This window comes from Simochromis diagramma, unplaced genomic scaffold, assembly GCF_900408965.1.
Source record: "Simochromis diagramma unplaced genomic scaffold, fSimDia1.1 OVJJ01000802.1, whole genome shotgun sequence".
Classification (NCBI taxonomy): domain Eukaryota; kingdom Metazoa; phylum Chordata; class Actinopteri; order Cichliformes; family Cichlidae; genus Simochromis; species Simochromis diagramma.
The window spans coordinates 20,941,806-20,964,214 of NW_024387492.1; the positions used below are offsets into that span (position 1 = coordinate 20,941,806).

Below are 22,409 nucleotides of genomic sequence, written 5' to 3' on the forward strand. Positions count from 1 at the left end.
AGGAGAGAGAGGCAGGGTGAGAGAGGTAAAGAGAAGGTGAGAGTAGACGTTCAGTATGAGAGGGAAAAATACGTTTGACCTGAGGAGCTGAGAGAATGTAGCCACTTAGATTCACACTTACAAACACTTTGATTAACATGCGCTGAGTGCCATCTCGTCACTCACAAACCCAGTAGAATAAGCATCCAGTCACATACACTTCCACTAACCCTCAGTTTTAGTGACAAACACCTCCTATAGCATACAATTACAACCACAGGCAGTTGCACCACAGATTTTATTTCCTTGCAGATGCACACACATCTGTAGAAGCCCAGCATGCAAGAAGCCTATAAAATTCCTCTTCATACAGTATGGCTATGCAGCCACTGTACTGCAAGGCCACCAGTGCTTCATTCCTCCATGTGGACTGCGAATAGACCAGAAAATAGTATAATAAAATAAGCATTACTCACCCACGCATGACTGCAGGGACGTGTAGGAACACTCACACCAATCAGGAGGGTCAGGGGCATGGATCGGGCCAGCGGTGGAATGTAACTTTGTCCATTTACTCAAGTACAGTTTTAATGTACTTGTACTTCAAGTTTTTATATGTTTTGTTACTTTTTTATTATTTTGCATATTAGAAAAGACATCTTTACTAATATAGCTACCTAATAGTATTAAAAGATTTTTTGTTAAAAAAAACTTTATTTGTGATGGTTAAAAATTCGCTCTGTGAAAGAGGCTATTAGAAGGAGCAGTTTTACCATTTTGCTAAGCACTTTTTCAACTTGAAAAAAGTTTAAACCTTGGAGGAGTGCCATTTTTCATGTAACACCATCTGCATGGCGTATTGCTGCACATGAGCATCAAAATCAAGCCAGATTTTTTTTTCTACACTGTGTTTATTTATTATCACATACACTTTATGGTTAAACGTACTGTGTTACACCTCTTCATCTTTGAATTCAGGTGTTCTTTCAGTTCCATTTCCACAGATGTATAAAATCAAGCATCTAGCCATGATGTCTGCTTTTACAAGCATTTTTGAGAGAATGGGTCGCTCTAAAGAGCTCACTGAAAAACAACAGAGGTGTCTCTGTTGTTTTTGTTGTTCTTAGATATTCCACGATCAGCTGTAAGTGGAAGTGTTTAGGATCCACGGCAGCTCAGTCATAAAGCGGCAGACCACTTGGAAAAATCTCTCAGTAACTTGTGTTCCAGGCCTCCTCTGGCATTTACGTCAGCACAAAAATGGTGCGCCCGGAGCTTCGTGGCATTAGTTCCCATGGCTGAGCAGCTCCTGTAGGTGTAATGTGGAGATGGCTCAGTACTTTTGTACACAATACATAATGAATTGTTCTTTCATGCAGATCCCTGTCCCTTGTTCTTGACACATTCTGTGCCCCCAATTTACTTTTAAGTGAAAGTTCCAAATGAGGATAACTTTGATGTATTTTCAAGGTGCACATATTAGTGAAAGTAAATCTAAACACCATCAAGCTTTCTAATGTATAGAAAACATTATCGTGAGACCAGTGCATTTAAGTGTCTGACCTTCATGAAGGTCAGATCTGCTCTTACGTTAGACTGAAAACTGAAACTTCATTATTATTGTGTTAAAAATAGAAACTCTGCAGTAGGACCTCAGAAGGCAGTGCACTTTTTTCCTTTGCATGTGCACATTTATTATTGATGGAAGACTTAGCTGTCCTCGACATGAGGGTGTGCTGCATAGGTTTCTGGAGGGATGTTCTTCCATTCTTCAGAAACTTCTTTTTTTTCCAGCTCTTATTTGCTGGAGGTGCTGTGTTGCTCTATTTTTATCTTTAAAACCCCAAAAGATGTTCTGTTGATTTCAAGCCAGGCAGCATCCTGGGATGTCAAAGTTCTTCAGAAATTCCTGTGTGAAATATTTGAGGATTTATTGCGAGCGGATACATTTTTATTCTTTAACATTTGAGTGATTTTGCATGGAGTGTGTTTCTTTTGTATACTTAGACTTCCTGTCACACACTTCCACTCGCATATTTTACAGATTACTTAAAATCTCAGCTTTTTCTGATTTCAGTTTTCCACAGAAGCATATCGGCTCGTGTTAACCAGATATAAATCACAGCTTGTGGTTTTTCTTGAACAGTAGGTTAGTAGCACAACTTGTCACAAGGTAAAAATAGGCAAAAACATTGAAAGAAAGTTGGTCTTTCTGTCACGTCCTTAGGATGTTTCTCTATCACAAATCTGTTTTCTTCCTCTGAGGCACCAGACTGTTTTTTCCTGGAACTCATTTCTGTTCCTGGTGCCATGTCTGTTGGATTAGAACGACAACTTGCAGTCAAATCAAAAAATCACAGCACTAAAGAGATGGAGTCGCAGATGTTCAGAGTGAGAAGGAGCAGCAACCTTAATATTGTCAGAAAAAAGCGAATGGGCCTCATGCTGGAAACCAGATTTATTTTTGAATAGAGTGCATGAGTCAGAAAAGTGGTTGGTGTTCACCTCTCTTTTAAAGGTTTGAGTTGTCAAACCTGCCAACGTGTCCTCTATTCACCAAGAGGGAAAAAACACAGACACACAAAAACAAACTAAAAGCCATTTGTTTGATGAATTCACCTGAGATTTAAATGATAAGAAAGTGCAGTGGTGCACTTTAGATGTTCAGATATATTTCCTGAAAATCCATCATTGAGGCTCATCAGTGATCAGCCCCAGATTCATTCTGCAGCACATCGACAAGCCCAAACATCCAGCCTGAGTCATAAAGAACTATTTTCAGCCACAAGAAAAACAAGGAGTTCTCCAACAGATGGTTTAGCCCCCACAGAGCGCTGATCTTATCATCATGGAGCCGGTCTGCGTTTTCACAAAGAGACAGTGAGACAGCCTGAATTCACAGAAGATCTGTGGCATGTCCTCCAAGATGCTCAAAACAAAACCACCTGCCAAGCAGGTGTGCCTGCAGATTTATTATTTCAGTGTTGCTTCCTGTTTGCTGTGAATCTTTGAAAGCATCCTTATCCTTTTCTATTTAGAGCCAAAAACTTTTTTCAAGGTGTTTTATAGCTGATTAGATGCAGAAGTAACACTTGACTGTATTACTTTTACAGCTGCTGTATTCAGCCTCCAGTGGACTCTAATGAGACAAGTTCAGCATACTCCCTGTGCAGATTCTTGCATTTTGCACTTTGTTATCACGCTCTTGTTCTTTTGTGCAATAAAATAGAATAAAAATGAAGCTTTATAGTTAAACTTTCTAGCTGGTGACTTTGCTCTCACCCTCTCGTACAAATACGATCATTTCCATTTCCACCCTTATGACACAGTGGCTACATCCATCTTTAATGTACAGTCTCTTACCAGGGTATTTTGATACCTGTAGATTCCTGGAGAAAGGTGATTTCATTTCAGCCTGTGTTGTTCACCAGGTTGTAAAAGACTCCCATCTCCCTTGAGTCATCCTGAAAGGCAACAAAAGGCTTATGAACTTTAATGTGCAGTACTTAAAAGAGAGACAGTGATGTGTAGAGAAAGACCAACGCAACATGTTACTCTCTATAGTCTGCTGGAGCCGACACTAATGAGTTGAATACTAATTAATTTACTTTTAATTATCCCTCCGTCTTTTTTTTCAATTAAAAATCTCGGCGGCCCGTCGCTGTACTCTGATGGGCATGTCATCTTGACAATGCCGCAGCAGACCCACAATGCACTTCTACAGAACAAAGCTGATTTGTGTGTGTGTGGGTCTGTGTGACTGTGTGTGTGTGTCTTTACAATGCCTCGTGAGATCAAGATACATGACAGTGATATGCTTCAGAGGCTCAGCAAATACAACATGGCCGCTCCGAGCCAACGTAAGCATAAAAACACTGATACAAGGAGATAACCACACAAACGTGCAAATTATGAAACACAAAGATACAGATATCACACAAATGGCACACACACACACAAATAGTTTCTATTTTTCCCTCGTTTTGTCTCTCTTCTTTTATCTTTTATTCTGTTTTTCTTTGTCTGTCTCAGATGGTTGGGTTTCAGACCCACTGCTAGATAAAAGCCTCTCTTCATGTCTGATCATATCTACTGCTTTGTTTCACAGCTAAAGAATCCAGCTATGAATAATACACACACACACACACACACACACACACACACACACACACACACACACAGTGTCTGTCTGGTCAAAGAGCCACTGGATTGTTGAAAAAGTCAGGAGACTTCTCCATCTAGTGGTGACTGTGGGGAATCACATGCTGTCCATTGTAAACTGAAAGCAGTCAGAATTTATGATTACCCCTTAATCAATAAATGTAGAGAGTATAATTAGATGTGGAAGTACAAGCATAAATATGTTTTTATTACCAGGTGGCTTCAAGTAAAGTTGGTGGAGTCATGTGAAAAATGTTAGTCACTTTGCATCTGTAGAAAATGATTTTAATGAATATTAAAGGTGAGAATAATTTCGCTCCTGACAAAAACACAGCTTTTAACATTAGTCTGAATGATTCCAATCAAACAATACAAACAATTATTGAAGTATTATTTGAGTAAAAAGGGAACAAATATCATCAGTGAAAGCAGCTGTAAACTATTGAGCTGGCACATTTAATAACTCCACCAGGGAGCCTGAATCAGTGTTTGATTTGTTTTTATTATTAGGATTACTTAAATTACTTTCTTTTTTCATGAACATTTTAACAGCAGTTGAGCTTGGCACAACTTAGAAGTGACTTTTGGAAGAATATTTTACCATTGTAAGATCCTAATCACTTATATGGACATGGGTCATAGACAGGCTGGAGCCCAACTCAGCTATAGGAGTGTGAGAGGCTGAGTACACCCAAGAGCACAGCCATGCACACCTAAGGCCAGTTTAGAATCACCAATTAGCCCGAGTCATGAGTCCCACGAAAACCCACACATCCACAGGGAGAACATGGCCCAGCTGGATGGAGGATTGAAACCCAAGATCTTGTTGCTCAAGTGCAACTCTTTTTTTTCCCACCCCATCTTCACAAATACATATTAAATGGAAAAAAGAAAATCTGAAAGCAGATGTTCAAAAAAATATCACAAGATTTCTGAATGATATGAGGTTATTATAGAATAGAATAGAATAGAATAGAATAGGAGTTTTATTTTGGACATGTAAATATAACTAAAATAACAAGGAAAAAGAAAAACAAAAAGGCAAAAAACAACAAAAACAAAGTAAAGACATCAAGTTGTCATGAATATCTCCGTTCCTACCCCCTTATTTCTTATAGCAAATCAATGTTCAGAGTTCAGATAATATACATTATAATCTCACAATATACATGTTTAGTTATATACAAGTCTACACTCATATACAAAACACACATAAAACAATTTAATGTATTCTTCTTGAACTGCTCTAATTTTGCTCTTTTACACAGATGATAGATAAAAAAGATTAAGTGTGTCGCTGCTGTTAGAACTTGACTTGGTCTCACTCATTGATCATATGCAGATGCTTCATATATGACAATAAATCAGTGAAAATTTGCACTTTTCATACTTGTAAAATCTGCAGACACATGCACTTCTGAAAGTAAAGATTTGATCACCAATAACAGCGTTCAGGATTCAGTGAAGCGTGCTTCTCCGACGGGTCCTCTGATGAGAATTGTGGCGCTAACCTCTGTTTGGTGATCATCGTGCGGCGTGCGGTTCCTGGGGATTTCTGCTGAAGCATCCTGTTTTTTTTTCTTAGATGTTATGTTGGTGTATTGTTAGATTCGGTGGCGGCTGTATAGCCTGCATATTCCATGCTTTCTAAATTACTTCAGTGACTTGAGCGAGGCCTGCCATTCAGTGCCGTGTGTGCAGGTGTAACCCCTAAAAAACATTTTCTTTTCATTTTCTTTTTTATGCGAAAGAGTGTGACATCAGCTCTGTCATTGTCAGATTCGTGTTTCTCAGCATATTTCTCTGCGGTCATACAGTAATACACCTGCTCAGCAGAGCATGACTGAAGACCTTTTCACAGCTGCTGCAGGTTTCTGCATTCATTAGATCCTCCGAGCAGCTCTTGACTGCAGTACAGCAGCTGGATCAATAGTGAGCAAAAAAAAAAATGAAGCACAGCAACAACAGCAAAAAATTAATTTTTGGACTCCTTATTTGTGGTATGTTTTCCACACTAACCAGTAAATGTTTTGTTTTCTAATTTACATGAGATGATAAAGTAGTTAAGATTTTAAACGTTTGTTTTTAACTTTTTAAATGTTTCTTTTCTTTATTTTTCCTGCAGCGGTGGCAGAAGTCAGGGACTCACTTGGAGCACCTCGTCTCCCGGTTCTGCCTGGACTCGGAGATGGCTCTGGATGGGATGGACGATTCCCGAATGTTGGTGATCAGCCCCTGTGAACTGAGCGCATACACGCAAAGATGGGAAGTCCCCTTCTCCTGACCCCTGACCATGTGACCTTTACTCCCTCTTAAAAAATGTGCCCTGTCACACTCATCCCTCAACTCAAAGAGAGAATGCTGCTCACACACTGACCATGCATGAGCAATCATGTCACAGTGCTGCATCGAGGATATCTGAATAGAAAGCCAATGAAGACTTTTTTATGGGTCTTTGTAGCATGAAAAGAAATGCAGACCTTTCAGGTATAAAGTCCTGATTTATTTATGAGCTGCACTGGTTTGAAATAATGTTGCTCCAAGAGACGCCGGAAAATTGTGTGGTTTGGAGATTCAAGTGTCTGTATTGGGGAGTGAAAACCAAGTGCACCTTAAAACCCAGAACTTTCAAATAGCTGAGATGGACAAAAAAAACAAACAAAAAATAACAATCATAGAATGTTTCCTGTGTCTTTTGCAATCTGCTTTTAAAGGATGTTTAATAAGCTGGAAATTAAAACCAAGCACAGCTCGAGGTTTTATTTCAGTTGGTCAAATACCTGTCACTGTCTTTACTGCAGCATCCCAGTCGGTTTCTTACTGGGATCTAACCAGAAACTCACCAAAGTAAAGCCCCAGTAAACAGCACAAAATGTGAAATCTTTAGTCTGTCACACCAAGCGGGATGCAGTCTGGAATATATCCTAAGGTTTTTGTTTGTTTGTTTGTTTTGTTGCTTGGCTTAAGCTTTCATTTACTGCTTTGGGAATGGTCTCAGTTATTGAGGTTCTCAATTATGAGGACACTTTATGTACAAGTAACCCCTGTGATCCTAAAGCTCTGGCTCCACCCTGCTCTAAATGGTTCGTTTCATACCATTTTTTTTTCAACGGTAGGCTCTTTGTGATGTCAGTGAGAGAGGATATTCCTAAAGTGAGCACAAAAGCCCCACCCATCTTCTGTTCAAACCTTCTGTTTGCAAGGGGCAGCCAATCAGAAGAAAGTAAGCTTACAACAGCAGCTCCTAGTTTTTGTGGCATATGCCCCATTTTAGAAGCTCAACACTCTCGAGAGTTTAAAAAAAACGAGGATGAACGATAACAAAGGATCTTTGTGTGAGGTACAACTCCTCTAATGTTGACCTTTAAAGGTCAGTGCAGCAGCATCAGCTAACTATTTTTGTATACTCTGCCTAGTAAAAGCAAACCCAGTTTCACTTCATATTTTTCACCAGGTTGACAGTGTCCCACCTGCAGTGGCTCTGTGCCCCACCTACAGGACCTGCCCCACACTTTAAGAAACATAGGCTTAAAGGGTGGGTGGCCTTAAAGGAACAGGAACTAAAATGGCCTGTTTCAGAGAGGACGAACTTAGGAGCTGTACCAAGTATGAGATAAAGAAAGATTATTTTGAACTATGAATGATGCAAAGCCACCTTAAATGACTAGAATTGCTCAGTGCTCAGAGTAGAAAAGCGCTATATATATATATGCCAAAACATTTACCATTTACCAAATAAAAATTAGGAAATGGGAATAGGAATGCTGACTTTTAGAAAGCTTTGCACCTAAACACAGTCTAGATCTAGAGTAGTTTCTGTACGCCAACCAAGGCTGCCTACTCTGGGACTGCTAGACTTCCCATATTGTTAGTGTTATAGGGTTTGCACAGTGGATGGAGCATTTTAATGGGTTCTTTAAATGACTGTAACTTCCCCATTAAAACTTGGCCTCATGCAGCTCTCTTGGCCATGTGAATAGCTTTGATTGCAGAAATATGAGGAAGAGGATGAAAAGAAAAGAAATAAACAATGAGGGGAGTCACATTAGGTAACACAAAACCTAAAATTTAGAGCACGCCCTGGCTTAACTACAGGATGTAGCATAAAAGCAGACAGGACAGAGCTACAGGTGCAAATATGGACAAACAGTCACAGTGGAAAAAAATATGTAAGAGGAAGAACAGCATGAATGCAGCACATGTCAGAATATCTACATGCTGGTAAATCAAATCAGCAAATTTCTGATTCCTGTTGCCCAAATGAAGCAGCTGCTTCACACAGCTGCTGTGCATGTGAGACTTTTTATACACAAATGAGATTTTTTCACCATAATTACAAAGTATTGATATTTATCAGGCAAGTTTGGTAAATTAATAAAAAATGATGCTATTTAGGGTTTATTTTAATAAATGTGTCCAGTCTCGAGGCGTGCTATGATGCAACCAAACCTTTTGTTTTTCTCCTACCTGAGATTATTTCTGAGCGCTCTGAATGGGCACGAGGTTGGGCTGGTGGAGCTCAAACCTGTGGGAAGAGTCAAAATCCAAACTGATGTTAACTGCAAGTCTTCTCTAAATCGCCTCTCTGTCTGTTCACACAATGATTTTTAAAAATTGTAGAACTTCTTTGCAGTTCAGTTACATAATGTGTTTGACATCTTCAGCATCAGTTTGATATCCTGTTTGATTCCTGAGTCCTGAATAAAGCTTTTATAATGGCTGTTTCTATTTTATTGACATGCTTATTGTGCAAACTGTGAGCTGCTGTTGGTGCAAACACGGTGCTGCTCAAAATATTTACAAAACTACAACTAATCTTTTCTTATGTTTTACCCTTTACACAGTTAGGTCCATGTTTGGACTATGGCACATTTTCTTGTGATCGTGCATCCTCACAGTAGACTTTATATTAATTCATTAAATTTAAGGGCTTTAAAGTACTGCAGAAACAGGTTAGAATTACACAGCCTCATGTTTGTTTATAATGCAAGTATGGTGTCATATATTAGCTTCAGAAATACAAGGGTATTTCCTTTGAGATCTGCAGCTGTGGTTGTGAAAGCTCTGTGTCTAACTTCAACAGAAATCAGTTTATCTTATGAACCAACTGGTTTTGAAGGTCACACCTTTATAACCAGTTGTACATCCTTTATAACTAAGAGTGTCTTTGACAGTGAGGACCTGACTGTTCACACACTGGCTGTTCTGTCCTACATCAGCGTCACATAAAGCAGAAGCCCTGGATGAACAGTCATGTCAAAACACTCCTCAAACCACGCAAATCTGCTTTTAGGTCCACCATATTACCAAATTCAGGGGGCAGTCCAACACAGTTGTGGACCTGAGCATGCATTAACAAAAGAACTAAACACCTTCTTCTCACACTCAAAGTCCACTTTAATCATTCCTGTACCCAAAAAATAATCTACAAACAGCCTCAACAACTTCCACCCCAATGCACTCATACCTGTGATCACTAAGTCCCTGGAACAGCTGGTCTTAAAGCACATAAAGGCCACCCTTCCTGTCTACACCCCCACCTCTCTGCTGACCTCTCCTGGGCTGCAAACACCTCCACCTCCTACCTGAGAGTGCTCAAAAGGAACAGCATCTCTGCAAAGCTGCTGGTGACCTCCATCACTCAGTCATCCAGAGCATCCTCGCATACTGCACCACAGTGTGGTTCACACACTGCACCCAGGATGAGTGGAAGAGGTCAACACAGTGCAGGAGTTCATCAGCTGCCCCCACCCCTCGGTTGCAGACATCTATACATCCTACTACTGCTGCAGAGCTGATGCAATCACACAAGACTCCACCCATCCTCCATCCCACCTGTTTGATCTGCTGCCCTCTGGGAGACTCTACAGGTCCATCCAAACCAAGACTAGCAGACTCACGAACAGTTTATTTCCATGAACCATCGCTGTATTGAACACACGTGCACCCCAGCCAAACTCACAAACTCACACATCAGTACTGCCCACACTCATACAACACACACGCGCGCCCGCTTTCGGATCTATATAACCCCTGTACATTTGTATAGTTTTATAGTTGGTATTTTTGTTTTTATTGGGGTTTTTTTTTCTAATTTATTCTAAATGCTACTACTACCATGTAGCTGCTTCTAATTTCATTGAATATTTGATGTTTAATGACAATTAAACAATTCATGACAAAAGGATTCTGATTCTGTTTGGTTTAAGTTTCTTTGTCTGCTTTAAGAAGTGTCTTTTGTCATGAACACAGACCATTGTCAACACACAATGGTCCGTTCTGCCCAGATTTTCGAGTTTTAAATGCATCATTATAGGCTCTCCGTCCGTTTACACGAACCTTCATGTAACTCAAAAAAATTCTGTGAATATACACATGGGGACGGTTTTTGTGCTTACACCATAGTACTCCAAATCTGAAAATTAGCTAGAAAATTCTTCATTTGTGAAAACTGGGGAACAAAACTGGAACGAGGCAGGGTTTGTTTGTCCAAACACACACACACACACACACACACACACACACACACACACACACACACACACACACACACACACACACACACACAGAGAGAGAGAGAGAGAGAGAGAGATACCGCTCATTGCCTCTGTGCCCACTCCTCAGCTCTAACAAACCACTGCTTCTCTAGCCACACTCAGCAAACTATTACTCCGTCACAAGACAGCTCTATTTCAGATTTCAACGACGCATTATAACAGAAAATGACACAGACTGGAAGGTGACATTTTGTGTTTAAAGAGGCTTTAAACGACACCGCTGTCTTCGAGAGGCTCGCTTTTACGTAAGTACATTGACCTTTGTTTTAATTCTCCATTCACGGCGCTTTCAATAAAGAATCCTAGCTGTTGACATAATTCACGGGTTTCTTTAATAATGAGTCGCTATCGCTTTTATAACTGATAACCTCAACGTTTGAAGTGACATTTCACAATGCGCTCAATAAAAATGTATAAGCAATGGTAAGTTACGTTGCACCCGGACCACTTTCCGCACCGTACCCGGTTGTCTGTAGTACCTTCAATAGTTCGAACCATATCACTCACTGTTAACTAACTCAAGTAAAAGACTACAACATCCAGCGCGAGAAAGAGACGCATGCGAGAGTGATTGTGATGCATTTATGTAGCCTTGAAAATGTTGGGAGTTGCGCTACCAGCTTTGGCAAAGAGCAAGATTCCTCTGTAAAAGCGGAGTGTTTGTTTCGTTAGCTGTCACCCCACTCTTTAATATTTGACACACCTTTTTTGTAGCTACACTGGTACGTCAGCACACAAAATCTGCGCCGTATGTTGTCCCTGTTGGATTTGACGAAAAATACTGACGGTACATGAAGCCAACGCCTCATTCCGCGCTTTGTTTTTACGTTTAGTTACGTAGCATTTCGGGGACTCGACTTGTCTTGATCTGACTGCAGATTCAAACTCAAAGGTCGAAACTTCCATCCCGGTATCTCGTTGTGTCTGAAAATGCACCCAAGCTGAGGCTTAAACAAAGTCGCCGATGACGACACGTAAGTCGACGTGAGCTAGCAGCTCCGGGTTAAAAACTAATCGCAGTGTTTGAGTTCTGTTAATTTTCCATGCGGTTGAAATCATTTATATAACAAACGCAACGTCAACTTCTGATTGGTGATTCTTCCTTTTAGTATTCGCCTACTCGTTTGTTGTGTAATCCACATTTAAACACACATCAGTTTTAACTAGAAGTGCTCCAAAACAACCAGGGAAGCAGCAGGTAGTTAGCAACTAGCTTAGCCAGCGCTGCTTCTGGTAGCTGTCATTTCAACAAAGCAGTTAGAAAATTGCATGTTTAATGAAGAGTTCATACAACAGTTTTGATAACATGTTCTTGGACACTCCTGGGCTTTTTGCCAGTTATTTTTGCGATTTTAAACTAAATATATGGTTTTGAAAGTAATTTTTGCCTCCACTTAAATCATTCTCTCATCATGTTATTTCAGACAATAAGTTATCCTTAAATCTAACTGGCAGGAAAAAAATGTATCATTTAATCTAACCTGCAGTTAGATAAAAGACATATGGATGTAAAAGTAGCAAATTCTCACAACTGAGAACCTGCAGACATCGGCTCCATGTATTGATTTTTTTCCCCCCCTAATGTCTCCCTCCAGTCATCCCATGTTCCTTCGCCGGCTGAGCTCTTTGAGCTCATCTTTCCCACCCTGCAGTCTTCCTGCTCTTTCCCAGGCCCGCTTCAAGAGCAACACTGATTCCTCTGCGTCCTCCTTCCTTCCCCAATTCATTCCCACCCCTCATCCATGGTGGTCGGTGCCAGGGTTTCCACCCTGGCCTTCTCGACTATCCCACTCCCACCCGTCTGCCCTTGAATCTTTCACTCACAGGGCATTACACCCCCTGAACATCAACCTTGGTGACTTTGGTGCTTGCCGCTCATTCCACACCTCTGCAGGCCACTTGATGGAGTTCCCCGACAGAGACAGAGGGCCGCCCTACAAACGGAGGAAGAGTGGAGAGGAAAAAAAGGAAAGAAAAGAACAAAATAAAGAAAAGGAGGGACCCAGAGGAGGAGCAACAGAGGGTAAGGAGGGAGGGTCCAAGAGGGAGCACCATCACCTAGTTTCCAGAAAAGATGGCAGCCTTCGATCTAGTCACCACTTCAACGATGGAACTAAAGACAGAGTGAAGAATAATGTCGGGAAAGATGTCAGAGGGGAAACCAGCAGAGATAAAAATGTGGAAAGGACTAAAAGTGAGACTAAAGACAGACAGCGAAGAGAGAGTACAGACAGAGATCATCATCATTATCATCATCATCAGCAAGAAGGACATAAAGAATCACAGCCAGTGATGCACAAACCCAACCAATGGTTCAAAGGGAGGGGGTCTCAGGAGCTGGATGGGCCTCACAGGGACACAAAAGGGACTTCAGAGCAGCAGAGGGATGGATGTAGTGATGGACGGCAGCCTCGCAGCACCACTCGCCCCTCAAACCTGGGGCAGGTACCTGGAGGAAACACGCAGCCCTCTCCACCAAGAAGGGCTGTGAAATGTGAGTCCTTTTGTTAAGTATAATTACAGTTTTGATGTGTCTTTTCTGCTGCTTGAAAACATGTTGGAAGCAGAGTCTCCATTAAGAGATCAGCTAGGAAATGTTTTCCCTCCACAGAGCAATAATCTAAATCTGAAAAAGTCCAAGTAAAAGCAATGGTGGAGGTCGTGTCTGTCCCACAGTGGGAACCCTTTTTGGGGAAAGCAGCTGAATCATGTCAAAGACCAGAACAGCAATCTGGCCTGTGGTTTGGAAATGGACATTTTGACAGATTCAATCCTTCTTTTGTGTTCAAAACAGGCTGTGAACCTGCATGGAGACGGTGCCTGTTTCAGTGTAATTAACTGGTCAATACAATTCAGACTAAAAGCAAATTGCACACAGAAATGGCTAATTCTTGTCTTCTGGCTGCAGATTCTATTTCTTCATATTTAGAGATTATATTTCCAGCTCTCCATTTGTCTCATCTCTCCTCAGCTCTTCAAAGACACTGGGAGTCCTGCAGCACTGACCTCCACCCACCAGGCGACAGTTCAGTCTTTGACTTCTCGGTGATGTCCTACAACATCCTCTCCCAGCAGCTCCTGGAGGACAATGGCTACCTGTACCGACACTGTGACCCGGACGTCCTGCCTTGGGAATACCGACTGCATAACCTACTGGCAGAGATCCAGCACCACAATGCTGATGTGAGGGGATGCAGTGTCATACAACTTATTAGTATGTATAGTTTAATGGTCTCGGGAGGAAGTTTTGCCCTGATGTTCAGTGGTAAACCTGGGCTGGGCCATAATAATATAATAAACATATTATCTACTGGTTACTGGCAATTAAATTAAACTAATCAAGTGTTCATTTTTTGGGGAGAGTTTATTCATTCCACTTGTAATGATGACTCTTCTCTTTTATTTCTGCTGTGCTTAAGTTTAGAGAGTTACATTCAGTAAAACCTGTTAGGAGTTTGGCCATCACAAGTTACAGGCTGTGCATCCTGATCTTTTAAATATCTTGTTACTCATCTTATCAAAACTTATAGGCTGCACTGGATCCTTTATCTGATCCTTTATCCTAGGTTATTTGGAGTTGACATTAACGTATTGATCAAGCCCATTTAAAGCAGAAGTGAAATTGTTGCCACAGAGTTTGTAACACACAGTGGTTCGAAGTCATTGTGCTGCATCATTAATAGGAGTTGCAAACCACCAGAAAACAACAAAATGCACAGAAGGGTGTTGGTAAACGTGTCCATATACTTTTGGCTCTTCATCATAAATTTATGAGAGGTTTTTTTTGTTGTTGTTTTTTTTTTTTTAGATCCTGTGTCTTCAGGAAGTGCAGGAGGACCACTATGAAAACCAGATTAAGCCTGCTCTCCAGGCACTAGGTACTGCTGCTCATTTTTGTGTGTACATGTGTGTGCTTGGGAGGGCCGTTAAAAGTGAAAGACAAAAAAAGTGAAGACAGATAAATCTTCCCTAACTAGTGCAAACAGACTGTATATTAAAGATGGGTAAAGCGACGTTATTGCCACTCACTGCTTTTCGGAGTCGAGACTCGAGCGTTTTGCTCATTTCATTTCATTTCATTTTTTTTTATCGATCTTGTGAGTTGTGAGGCTGATCACAAACTCAGTTTCACTGTCACACCCTAATTCACAACCTGCTTTATTGGTTATTTTACTTCAGATGGATCTGAAAACTCATCATTAAAGTGTTTTCTGAGGTTGAAATTCAAGCAGTGAAGTCAGTTATTTTCTCTTGGATGCCTATGCAGTCTTTTTTCATTGGAGTGTGAATGTGTTGGCTGGAAAGCACTTAGTCATAGACAAAAAAGTGTTTGGGTGAATGTGACGTGTTGTATAAAGCATGCTGAGCTGGTGGGAAAAGCAATATATAAGAGCCAGCCCAGGTTTCAGGCCTTTTTGCTGTGGTAAAATTTGATATAATTTGATTGTTTCTGTCTGTGATATTTCTTTGTCATTTATTTATGATATTTTTAATATAATAACCCATCTTTGTGCGTGTTTGTCAGGTTATCACTGTGAGTATAAAAAGCGGACAGGAAAGAAACCAGACGGTTGTGCCGTTGTCTTCAAAACCTCCCGCTTCTCCCTCCTCTCCTCCAATCCCGTCGAGTTTTTCCGGCCCGGCGACACCCTCCTCGACCGAGACAACGTGGGATTGGTTGTGCTGTTGCGACCTAACAAGAGCTTCAGTCATTTAAATCCCTCCTCATTCATCTGTGTCGCCAACACCCACCTTCTCTACAACCCCCGGCGAGGTGACATCAAACTGGCCCAGCTGGCAATCTTATTGGCTGAGATCAACCGGCTGTCCCGCCTCCCAAACGGGCAGGTTAACCCAGTGGTTTTATGTGGGGATTTTAACTCTGCTCCCTGGAGTCCACTGTACAGCTTCCTGACCACAGGCTGCCTGCAGTATAGTGGAATGCAGATTGGCATGGTGAGAATATTGTGCCACTCACAAACTGATCAATTAACTTATAGTTAGTAGACAGTTATGATAATTAATTCTGGTCGTTGATGGTCGTTCATGCAAAACTGTCATCTGTGGTTTTCACTTCAGTAAATCCAATTTGTTTTTGCCTGGTTTCTGTCGCCTCACAGTGTCCATTTCCCACTCATCAAATAAAGAAATACTCGGTGCTTCAATCCCCAACACTCACTTATCCGTTTTGTTTTTCTTTCCCCCTTTTCTTTTCTGGGTGTTTGTGTAGGTGTCAGGTCAGGAAAACAGCCCCAGAGGTCAGCGTCTCCTCATGTCTCCAATCTGGTCTCCCAGCCTGGGAATAACCCATCAGTGCCAGTATGAAAACAAACCTAGTGCTGAGACCTCGCCCACCAGCCCTACAGGTAAACTTTGGAAAAGCTGTTTTCTCAAAAGAGTTCTGGAAAAAGTCAAAAGATTCCAGCCGGCTCGTTGTTCAGAGAGGTGGTTTCTCACACTTAGAGCACAGTGGGAGTCAGTTTGCGTCAGCTGCACTTCAGGGCATATCGTGCCTGGTTTACGTGAGAGAGCTGCCTGAGTGGAACATGCAGCCGGCAGGATAGTTGACGACCACTTGCAGTTTCTGCTCTTTTCTCATACGGTGCTGTCAGAAATCCCACATCACTGTGTGCTCGTGAGCTGGCAGGTTAAAGACGCAAGGTGTCTGAAAGCACTTCCAGTAGTACACTGTGCACGCTACATAATCAGCTGCGTAGTGTGTAAAAAGTGTGAGAAATGGTTCAAGTCGAAGAGCTGCTTCTCGATGATTTTACACTGAATGATCTTCCTGACTCGACCCTGCCTGTTTATCCAGGCCTCAGACTGGTGCTAGTAGTGCACTGGCTCGTGGACTCCCTGTGGCTGCGTTTAGCTCTGTCTCAAAGGACTTACTAGAAATCAAAATATAGCGAATCCTCTAATAATATAGAACTGTATCAATGGTTTGCTTTTTTTTCTCCTCTCCTTCAGCTATTGAGGGCACAAAGTGTCCAACCATCCACTTCCAACGTTCTGACCATTATGAGTACATCATGCCTGTACTGGTATACTCCAGATAGCCATTTTTGTCAGTATGAACATATGTATGTACTTAAAATAATAAGTGTAATTGTGCGCGCTTCTCTATCGGATGATGTCTAGAAAAATTCAGGCCTCCAAAGTTTAACCTGCATTTAATTTAACATCCACTTCACAGTGCAGCACGTGATTAGGCAGGTTTGACTTTGATCTCCATTTGTTTAATCTTTTATTCAGACTTTGCTTAGAAAGTTACTCATGTTGTCCTGGACTGTCGCTAGTTTGCCTGAGAGATGTTAATAGAGTTTAGCGATTAGTGTGTTGAACCTCGTCACTAACAACCGCCTGTCCTTTTCTCTCCGTCAGCTGTAGAGGGAGCGATCTCTAATCTCAGTGTGGAGGATCTCGCTGCCAAAGCTGCTTATGAATTCAGCAGGTAAAGTCTCGCCGTTCTTCTCTCGTCACTCCCTCCTCCTTTCATTTCTGCCTTTTTAGTTCTCAGTAATTGAAAAGCTGGTTGTCGCCATAATAAAAATGGACAAACTCTCTCTCTAACCACGTGTATGCAGAGCGTGGAGGATCGAGCACAGCCTGAAGCTGCAGTCGTCTTATCAACATCACCTGATGCCTGACAGGAGACCTGAGATCACCACCTGTCACTCCCGCACGGCCCTGACAGTGGATTACATCCTGTATAGTCCCGGTACGCTCTCTCTCACACACACACACACACACAACACACACAAACAAACAAAGGTCAGATTTTCTTTAGTATTTCTATTAGTATTTAAGTCTTTTAAAATCTCAGACTTTAAAGATAGGTACATTTCCTTTAATTGCTGTAAGCGTCTATATTGGCAATAATATGCTTTCTGTAGATGATCATGGGTCCGTCTGGGAACAAATGTCTCTAAAAGGCTGTTAATAGATTGAGCAGGCTGTTAAATCCTTTACATGTACAAACCCTTTCACTACTGCTGCTGAATGTGCCTTTATGGCTGTTTTTAGCTTCCATATCCAAATGTCCTTTGTTGACACTGAACCCTCAAAACTGTGACAGAGGCGTGAGAAATAAAAAAACTTCTGTATGAGTTAATGTGAAAGGGTGACTGTTGTTTCTGTGCTTGGAGTGGCTTAAAAATAAGATGTGCTGTTTAAATGGAGTCGATTTCCTACTTTTTTATGGGTTAATTCATTTATTTGTCTTTGTGTTACCATACTGTCACTGGTGACTTTTCAAACAGTAACATCTTAAAGCTGTATTAAGTAATACCTGCTGGAAGCCACTATCTCTGAATTCCTTCTGCTTCTTCTTTAATCTTTAATCTCTTTAATTCAGTTTCTCTCTTTTCCCTCTGTCCTTTCTCTCTGAAAGATTTCGTTCCACCTCCCTCGCTTCCAGGTGGGCGGGGCCTCCAGCTGCTGGGCAGGCTGTCATTGGTCGGCCAGGCGGAGCTCGAGGAAGTCAACGGCCTGCCTAACCATCGGCACTCATCGGACCATCTCCCTCTCCTCGCTCGTTTCCGCATTTGGTGCTGAAGCGCTGCAGGTCCACTGAGGAAAGTAGGAATGTTCAAGGAATCTGCAGTTTCTTCCCCACATAAACAACAAAAACAGGATGAACATTAAATGCTGGGGTGTTTAATTCAGTATGTGATTTTATTATTAAAAGGGAAAACCCTTTTCAAGTCCTCTCCAAGAGTGGCTGCAAGTTAAATTAATGATTTCATACAGATTGCTTCACGGAGTTACAACAATATTTATTTTTCTCTATTTTTTGTGATTAAAATATTGATACTATTTCTACCCATCTATACTATTATTACTTTTCATGTCTTGTTATGGGATGAAAAACAAACAAAGTAGAGGAGGGGCCTAAATCCCTGTGTAACCACTTAAATTATAATTTGTGATGTTTTCTCCAAAAATGCCCCATCTTTAAGTGGCAAAATGTTTAAGTCTGCTTATGAAATGAGACCCACTTGCTAAATGGCTTTGTGCAGAGGACTTTCACCTGAGAGAGTGGGGATGCTTATGTGGTGGGAGGAGCTTGAAGCGTAAGGAGAGGTATCTTTCTAAAATAACTCTTTTTTTTTTTTTTCTTAGTTTAATTTTTTTTTTGTTCAGGCAGGAAAAATTAATTATGTTAAAGCTTTTCTTGTTTTTCCTGCTGCATGGTGGCGCGTCCCATTTCTTAACCCCAGCAGGCGGTTGTTTTCCTGCACATTATGTTCAGGGGTTTTAACTAAAAGTTTAGGTCTTGTTCTTTAAATGATGAGTAAAAAATGAATTCTGGCAGTCTGGATTTCCCCTGAAATGATTAACGTGTTCATATCTCTAAACATCCAAATGATCATCATTTTAAAGCAGTAGTAACATATTTAATTTGACATTTTTCCCACCATGTAGAGATGTTTACCATATTTTCTTTCTTTTGTTTTTTAATAAATAGAAAGTTTTCTTTCTTACTAATGTTTCCTTTCGAGCTGTGTCGATGAAGGGATGGATTTTAAGTCACTTTTTAAAGCTGAACGTTTACTGTAGTGCTGCTAATTTGGGAAACTTGATCATTTTCTTTTGATAACAAGACGGTGCTCATTCTCCTTTCAAAACTAACAAAATATAAATTAAAGTTTAGCTTGTTTTTTTAGGGATCTTCAGAAATATCTCCTGTGTCGGTTGCATCACAGCCATATAATGATTTTTCTCTTATATTTCACAATGTGCCAAAAATTAAACTAAGCACTATACAGCACTCAACTAGTTCTCATATATTTCAATTATTTATAGTTAAATTAAGATGTTATATGGAAAACATGGATGTATATGTCCGCTGAGGACTCTAAATTTTAATTCTGCATAAATATCAGTATGGTCGGTTATTACTGGAGCGGTCTTGTGTCATATTTTCACACATGTAAATACTGAAAATAAAGACTGGATGTATTTTTGTATCATTTTAAGGAGTTGGTTTTTGCTGGAAGTTTACACTTTGTAAATAAAAGTTCTTTTTCTATTACATTTACCTTTGGTTTCAATCATTTTTGCATTTTATACGCTGACTTCTAATAAAGCTTTAGCACTTTTTGTTTTGTTTTTTTACAGTGGTTTTTCTCGGGCTAGCTTAACAGACTCATTGGACTGTAACTGCTAATATTCAAACCATTAATTTGAAAATGATGTGGTAGTTATTGTTGTTATTTTGTGTCACACACTTTAGTTGTTGTGGTTGTTATGTGTTGATATACATTTGGTGTATTTAGTTAGCTCATGTATCTTGTCAACCTACCATCGGCTTTTTTGCCCTAATAAGAAAAAACTAAATAAGTGAACATGTGATGCCACTCATTGGTTACTAAAGTCCTGTTTGAAGCCTCGCGTTCAACGTTTTCGTTGTCGCCATTTTGGTGTTTTGAAACTAGATGTGAAAAGTGAGGCTTTGATGTGACTAAAGCCAAGGACTCTGCACGCTCATTGGATGATCACTTGTGATTAACAAGTCGTTGTCCAATGAGCATCACCTGGACAATCCTGCTTTCAGGCTGGAGGAGTGAGTGTAATTTACAAAATGAACTTTTTTTGGTGATCTGAAACAAGCTATAGAGATCACAAAGTTATTAGTAAAGTGTTCACAAAGGTTCCAGAGAAAGAGAGCCGGGGGACGTTTCTAGCACCCAGACCCAGAGCCCATGTTTCTAACTGAACACTTTTTTTGCTACTTCTGTCCACTAATTGTGGATTACAACTGGAAAAATCATTCTCTTCCTTTTCCCTGCATGATTCAAGGATTTGAAGCGGAAAATAAACTCCTCCCTCATCACCCAGTGTATGTGCAGAGATGCACTGAGGCCAGCAAAACACTGCTGTTCCCTCTGAGCCTCATAATTGGCGTTAGAGCAGATTGTTAGCCCTACATCAGTTTAGAGCTTCATCATTTTGCCTCCCAGCCCACCCCCTGTGGAGGAAACTTACAGCCTGCATTCAGAGTAGCTGTTAAAATGTTGCATACAGCAAGATTGCATAACTGTGTGCTGCAAAAGGAAAAACACTGATATATGGTCATAAACAAGACAGACAAGTGGCCGAATTCATGCTATATTCTAGTTGTTCTCAAGTTTATTTGAGGTGTTCTTATTAGACTTGTAGGCGATTTTTAAAAATTATTGTATTCTTTAATTTTTCTTCGTGTTCATTGATACTGAATTGCTTTTTACTGCATATTTTCATGTTGTGCTGTTTGTTCTGCACTAATCTGCATGAAAAGTGTTATACAACATTTGGTTGACAGTAATTTATTGCCCTTCCTACTGTTCATCTTCTACAGTAACAGACTGTTTTTGCAGATAACAGGTCCACAGTAAAATAACTTTACTGCTCTTTAATCTGACTGCCAGTACTTTACTGTCCAGGATGTTCACTAAGTAGTACACACAGTGTACACTGTTTACTGCAGCTTGGAATATGTTCTCAGACTATTTTAATGTTTCTTTTTGCCCATATATAATAGAAGATGTCATTGTTGCTCTGTTATTTGGTCCTTGGAGAAATAATCATATAAATTAGGATCCCGCTGTTTGTCCTCCTGGTGGGAAACAGTTGTTTTTTTCTCTACAGTCTTGCCTCTTTGGCTGTTAATGGAAGTGCTTGTGTAATTGTTTTTGACGCAGAGTGTGCCTCTGCATAACAGGCCCCACATCTTTCCACATTAGCGTGAGTGCGATGGTGACAAATGGCTGCATCGTTTACCTCAGTTCACTGTGTGCTCAGGATGCAGAGCTTTTGGTATTCTGAGCGTCACTCCGCACTGCAGCAAGACACTCGGCTGGATCTCAGCAGGCTTCAAGGGCTCCTCTCTGCATCCTATTGCAGAGTTGACGGGGGTCGGTCTTCAAAACTTGCCCGTTTACAGAGAGTAACATTATAATCAGGAAAATTATACAAAGTGGAGTTGGTATTGGTGATTTCTGCAGCATTTATGAGCAAGCTTCTGTCAACAGCTTACCTCTGTGAGTCTTCTCCGATGCTGCTGATGCACAAAAGTTTGTGCCCATCAGATTTCTTAGCAGCATACCAACAAGCTTGTGGCAGGTGTCTTTGGAGTTGTTTGAGTTTTGGCCACTAGATGTCAGCAGCAGAGTGCTTGTAAACAAATGAGGTGGATGGCAGGTGAATAAACACAGTTTTGGTTGGTTGAGAGGTGCAAGATGATGACGATGATGGATTCAGAGGTTTATGTGGATTTTTGCTTGAAAATCATCTTGAATTCATTACTAAAAACTGACTTAGAGCTGAGGTGATATATGAGATATGAGATGTTGCACTCACACGTCTGTGAGAGAGCTGCAGCACTGCTGGTACAACCAAAGTCTTAAAATGCTGTATTTTGAGCACTACCAAAATGATTTAATATCCTTAATATCAGTAGCAATTTTGTCATAAAACTGCATGTATAGAATAGTTAACACTGATTTAAAAGCAGCTTAAAATGCTTGTTAACTTTGTGCCAAAGTAAGGTTTTGAAAAGTTTATAAAAGGTTTTCTGTATCTTTTTTTCTGTTCAGGATTCTTTGAGTCTCTGATTCAACTTTGACTCGAAAAGGTGTTTAAAACCTAATTTTAGGGGAAGTCAGCGAAATCTGAGGCTTTTTTTAAGGACAGATTTGTTTGTGTTTGTTCAGTGATTAAAGTTAATAC

At 40.6% G+C, this 22,409-nt stretch overlaps 2 protein-coding genes across 4 annotated transcripts in view; both read left to right on the top strand.

The window, feature by feature from the left end:
* Positions 1-8,860, top strand: part of galnt14 (UDP-N-acetyl-alpha-D-galactosamine:polypeptide N-acetylgalactosaminyltransferase 14 (GalNAc-T14)) — a 215,375-nt gene extending 206,515 nt beyond the window's left edge. The window contains exon 15 of the mRNA XM_040017048.1: positions 6,266-8,860. Within this exon, the coding sequence (XP_039872982.1) occupies positions 6,266-6,424 (159 nt within the window). The 3' untranslated portion in view covers positions 6,425-8,860. The remainder of the gene's footprint in view (positions 1-6,265) is intronic.
* A 1,844-nt stretch (positions 8,861-10,704) lies between these two features.
* Positions 10,705-19,734, top strand: angel2 (angel homolog 2 (Drosophila)). Of its 3 annotated transcripts, none has more exons than XM_040017958.1 (9): positions 10,705-10,942; positions 12,293-13,191; positions 13,669-13,880; positions 14,506-14,575; positions 15,223-15,653; positions 15,928-16,063; positions 17,082-17,151; positions 17,285-17,418; positions 18,091-19,734. In XM_040017958.1, exons 2-9 carry the CDS (start codon positions 12,300-12,302, stop codon positions 18,252-18,254), a joined length of 2,109 nt encoding a protein of 702 aa, XP_039873892.1. In that variant the 5' UTR covers positions 10,705-10,942; positions 12,293-12,299; the 3' UTR covers positions 18,255-19,734. The 3 variants fall into 3 exon arrangements, with proteins under 3 accessions (XP_039873892.1, XP_039873893.1, XP_039873891.1); XM_040017959.1 differs by lacking the exon at positions 10,705-10,942 and adding an exon at positions 10,994-11,671 and having other exon boundaries at positions 18,118-19,734; XM_040017957.1 differs by lacking the exon at positions 10,705-10,942 and adding an exon at positions 10,997-11,671.
* Positions 19,735-22,409: the final 2,675 nt, after the last annotated feature.

Excerpts from the sequence above, each read along its gene's own strand:
- angel2 (XM_040017958.1), top strand. The coding sequence starts at position 12,300 with ATGTTCCTTCGCCGGCTGAGCTCTTTGAGCTCATCTTTCCCACCCTGC. Across the intron at positions 15,654-15,927 it reads GTGGAATGCAGATTGGCATG|GTGTCAGGTCAGGAAAACAG; the intron begins GTGAGAATATTG and ends GTGTTTGTGTAG. Across the intron at positions 16,064-17,081 it reads CTCGCCCACCAGCCCTACAG|CTGTAGAGGGAGCGATCTCT; the intron begins GTAAACTTTGGA and ends TCTCTCCGTCAG.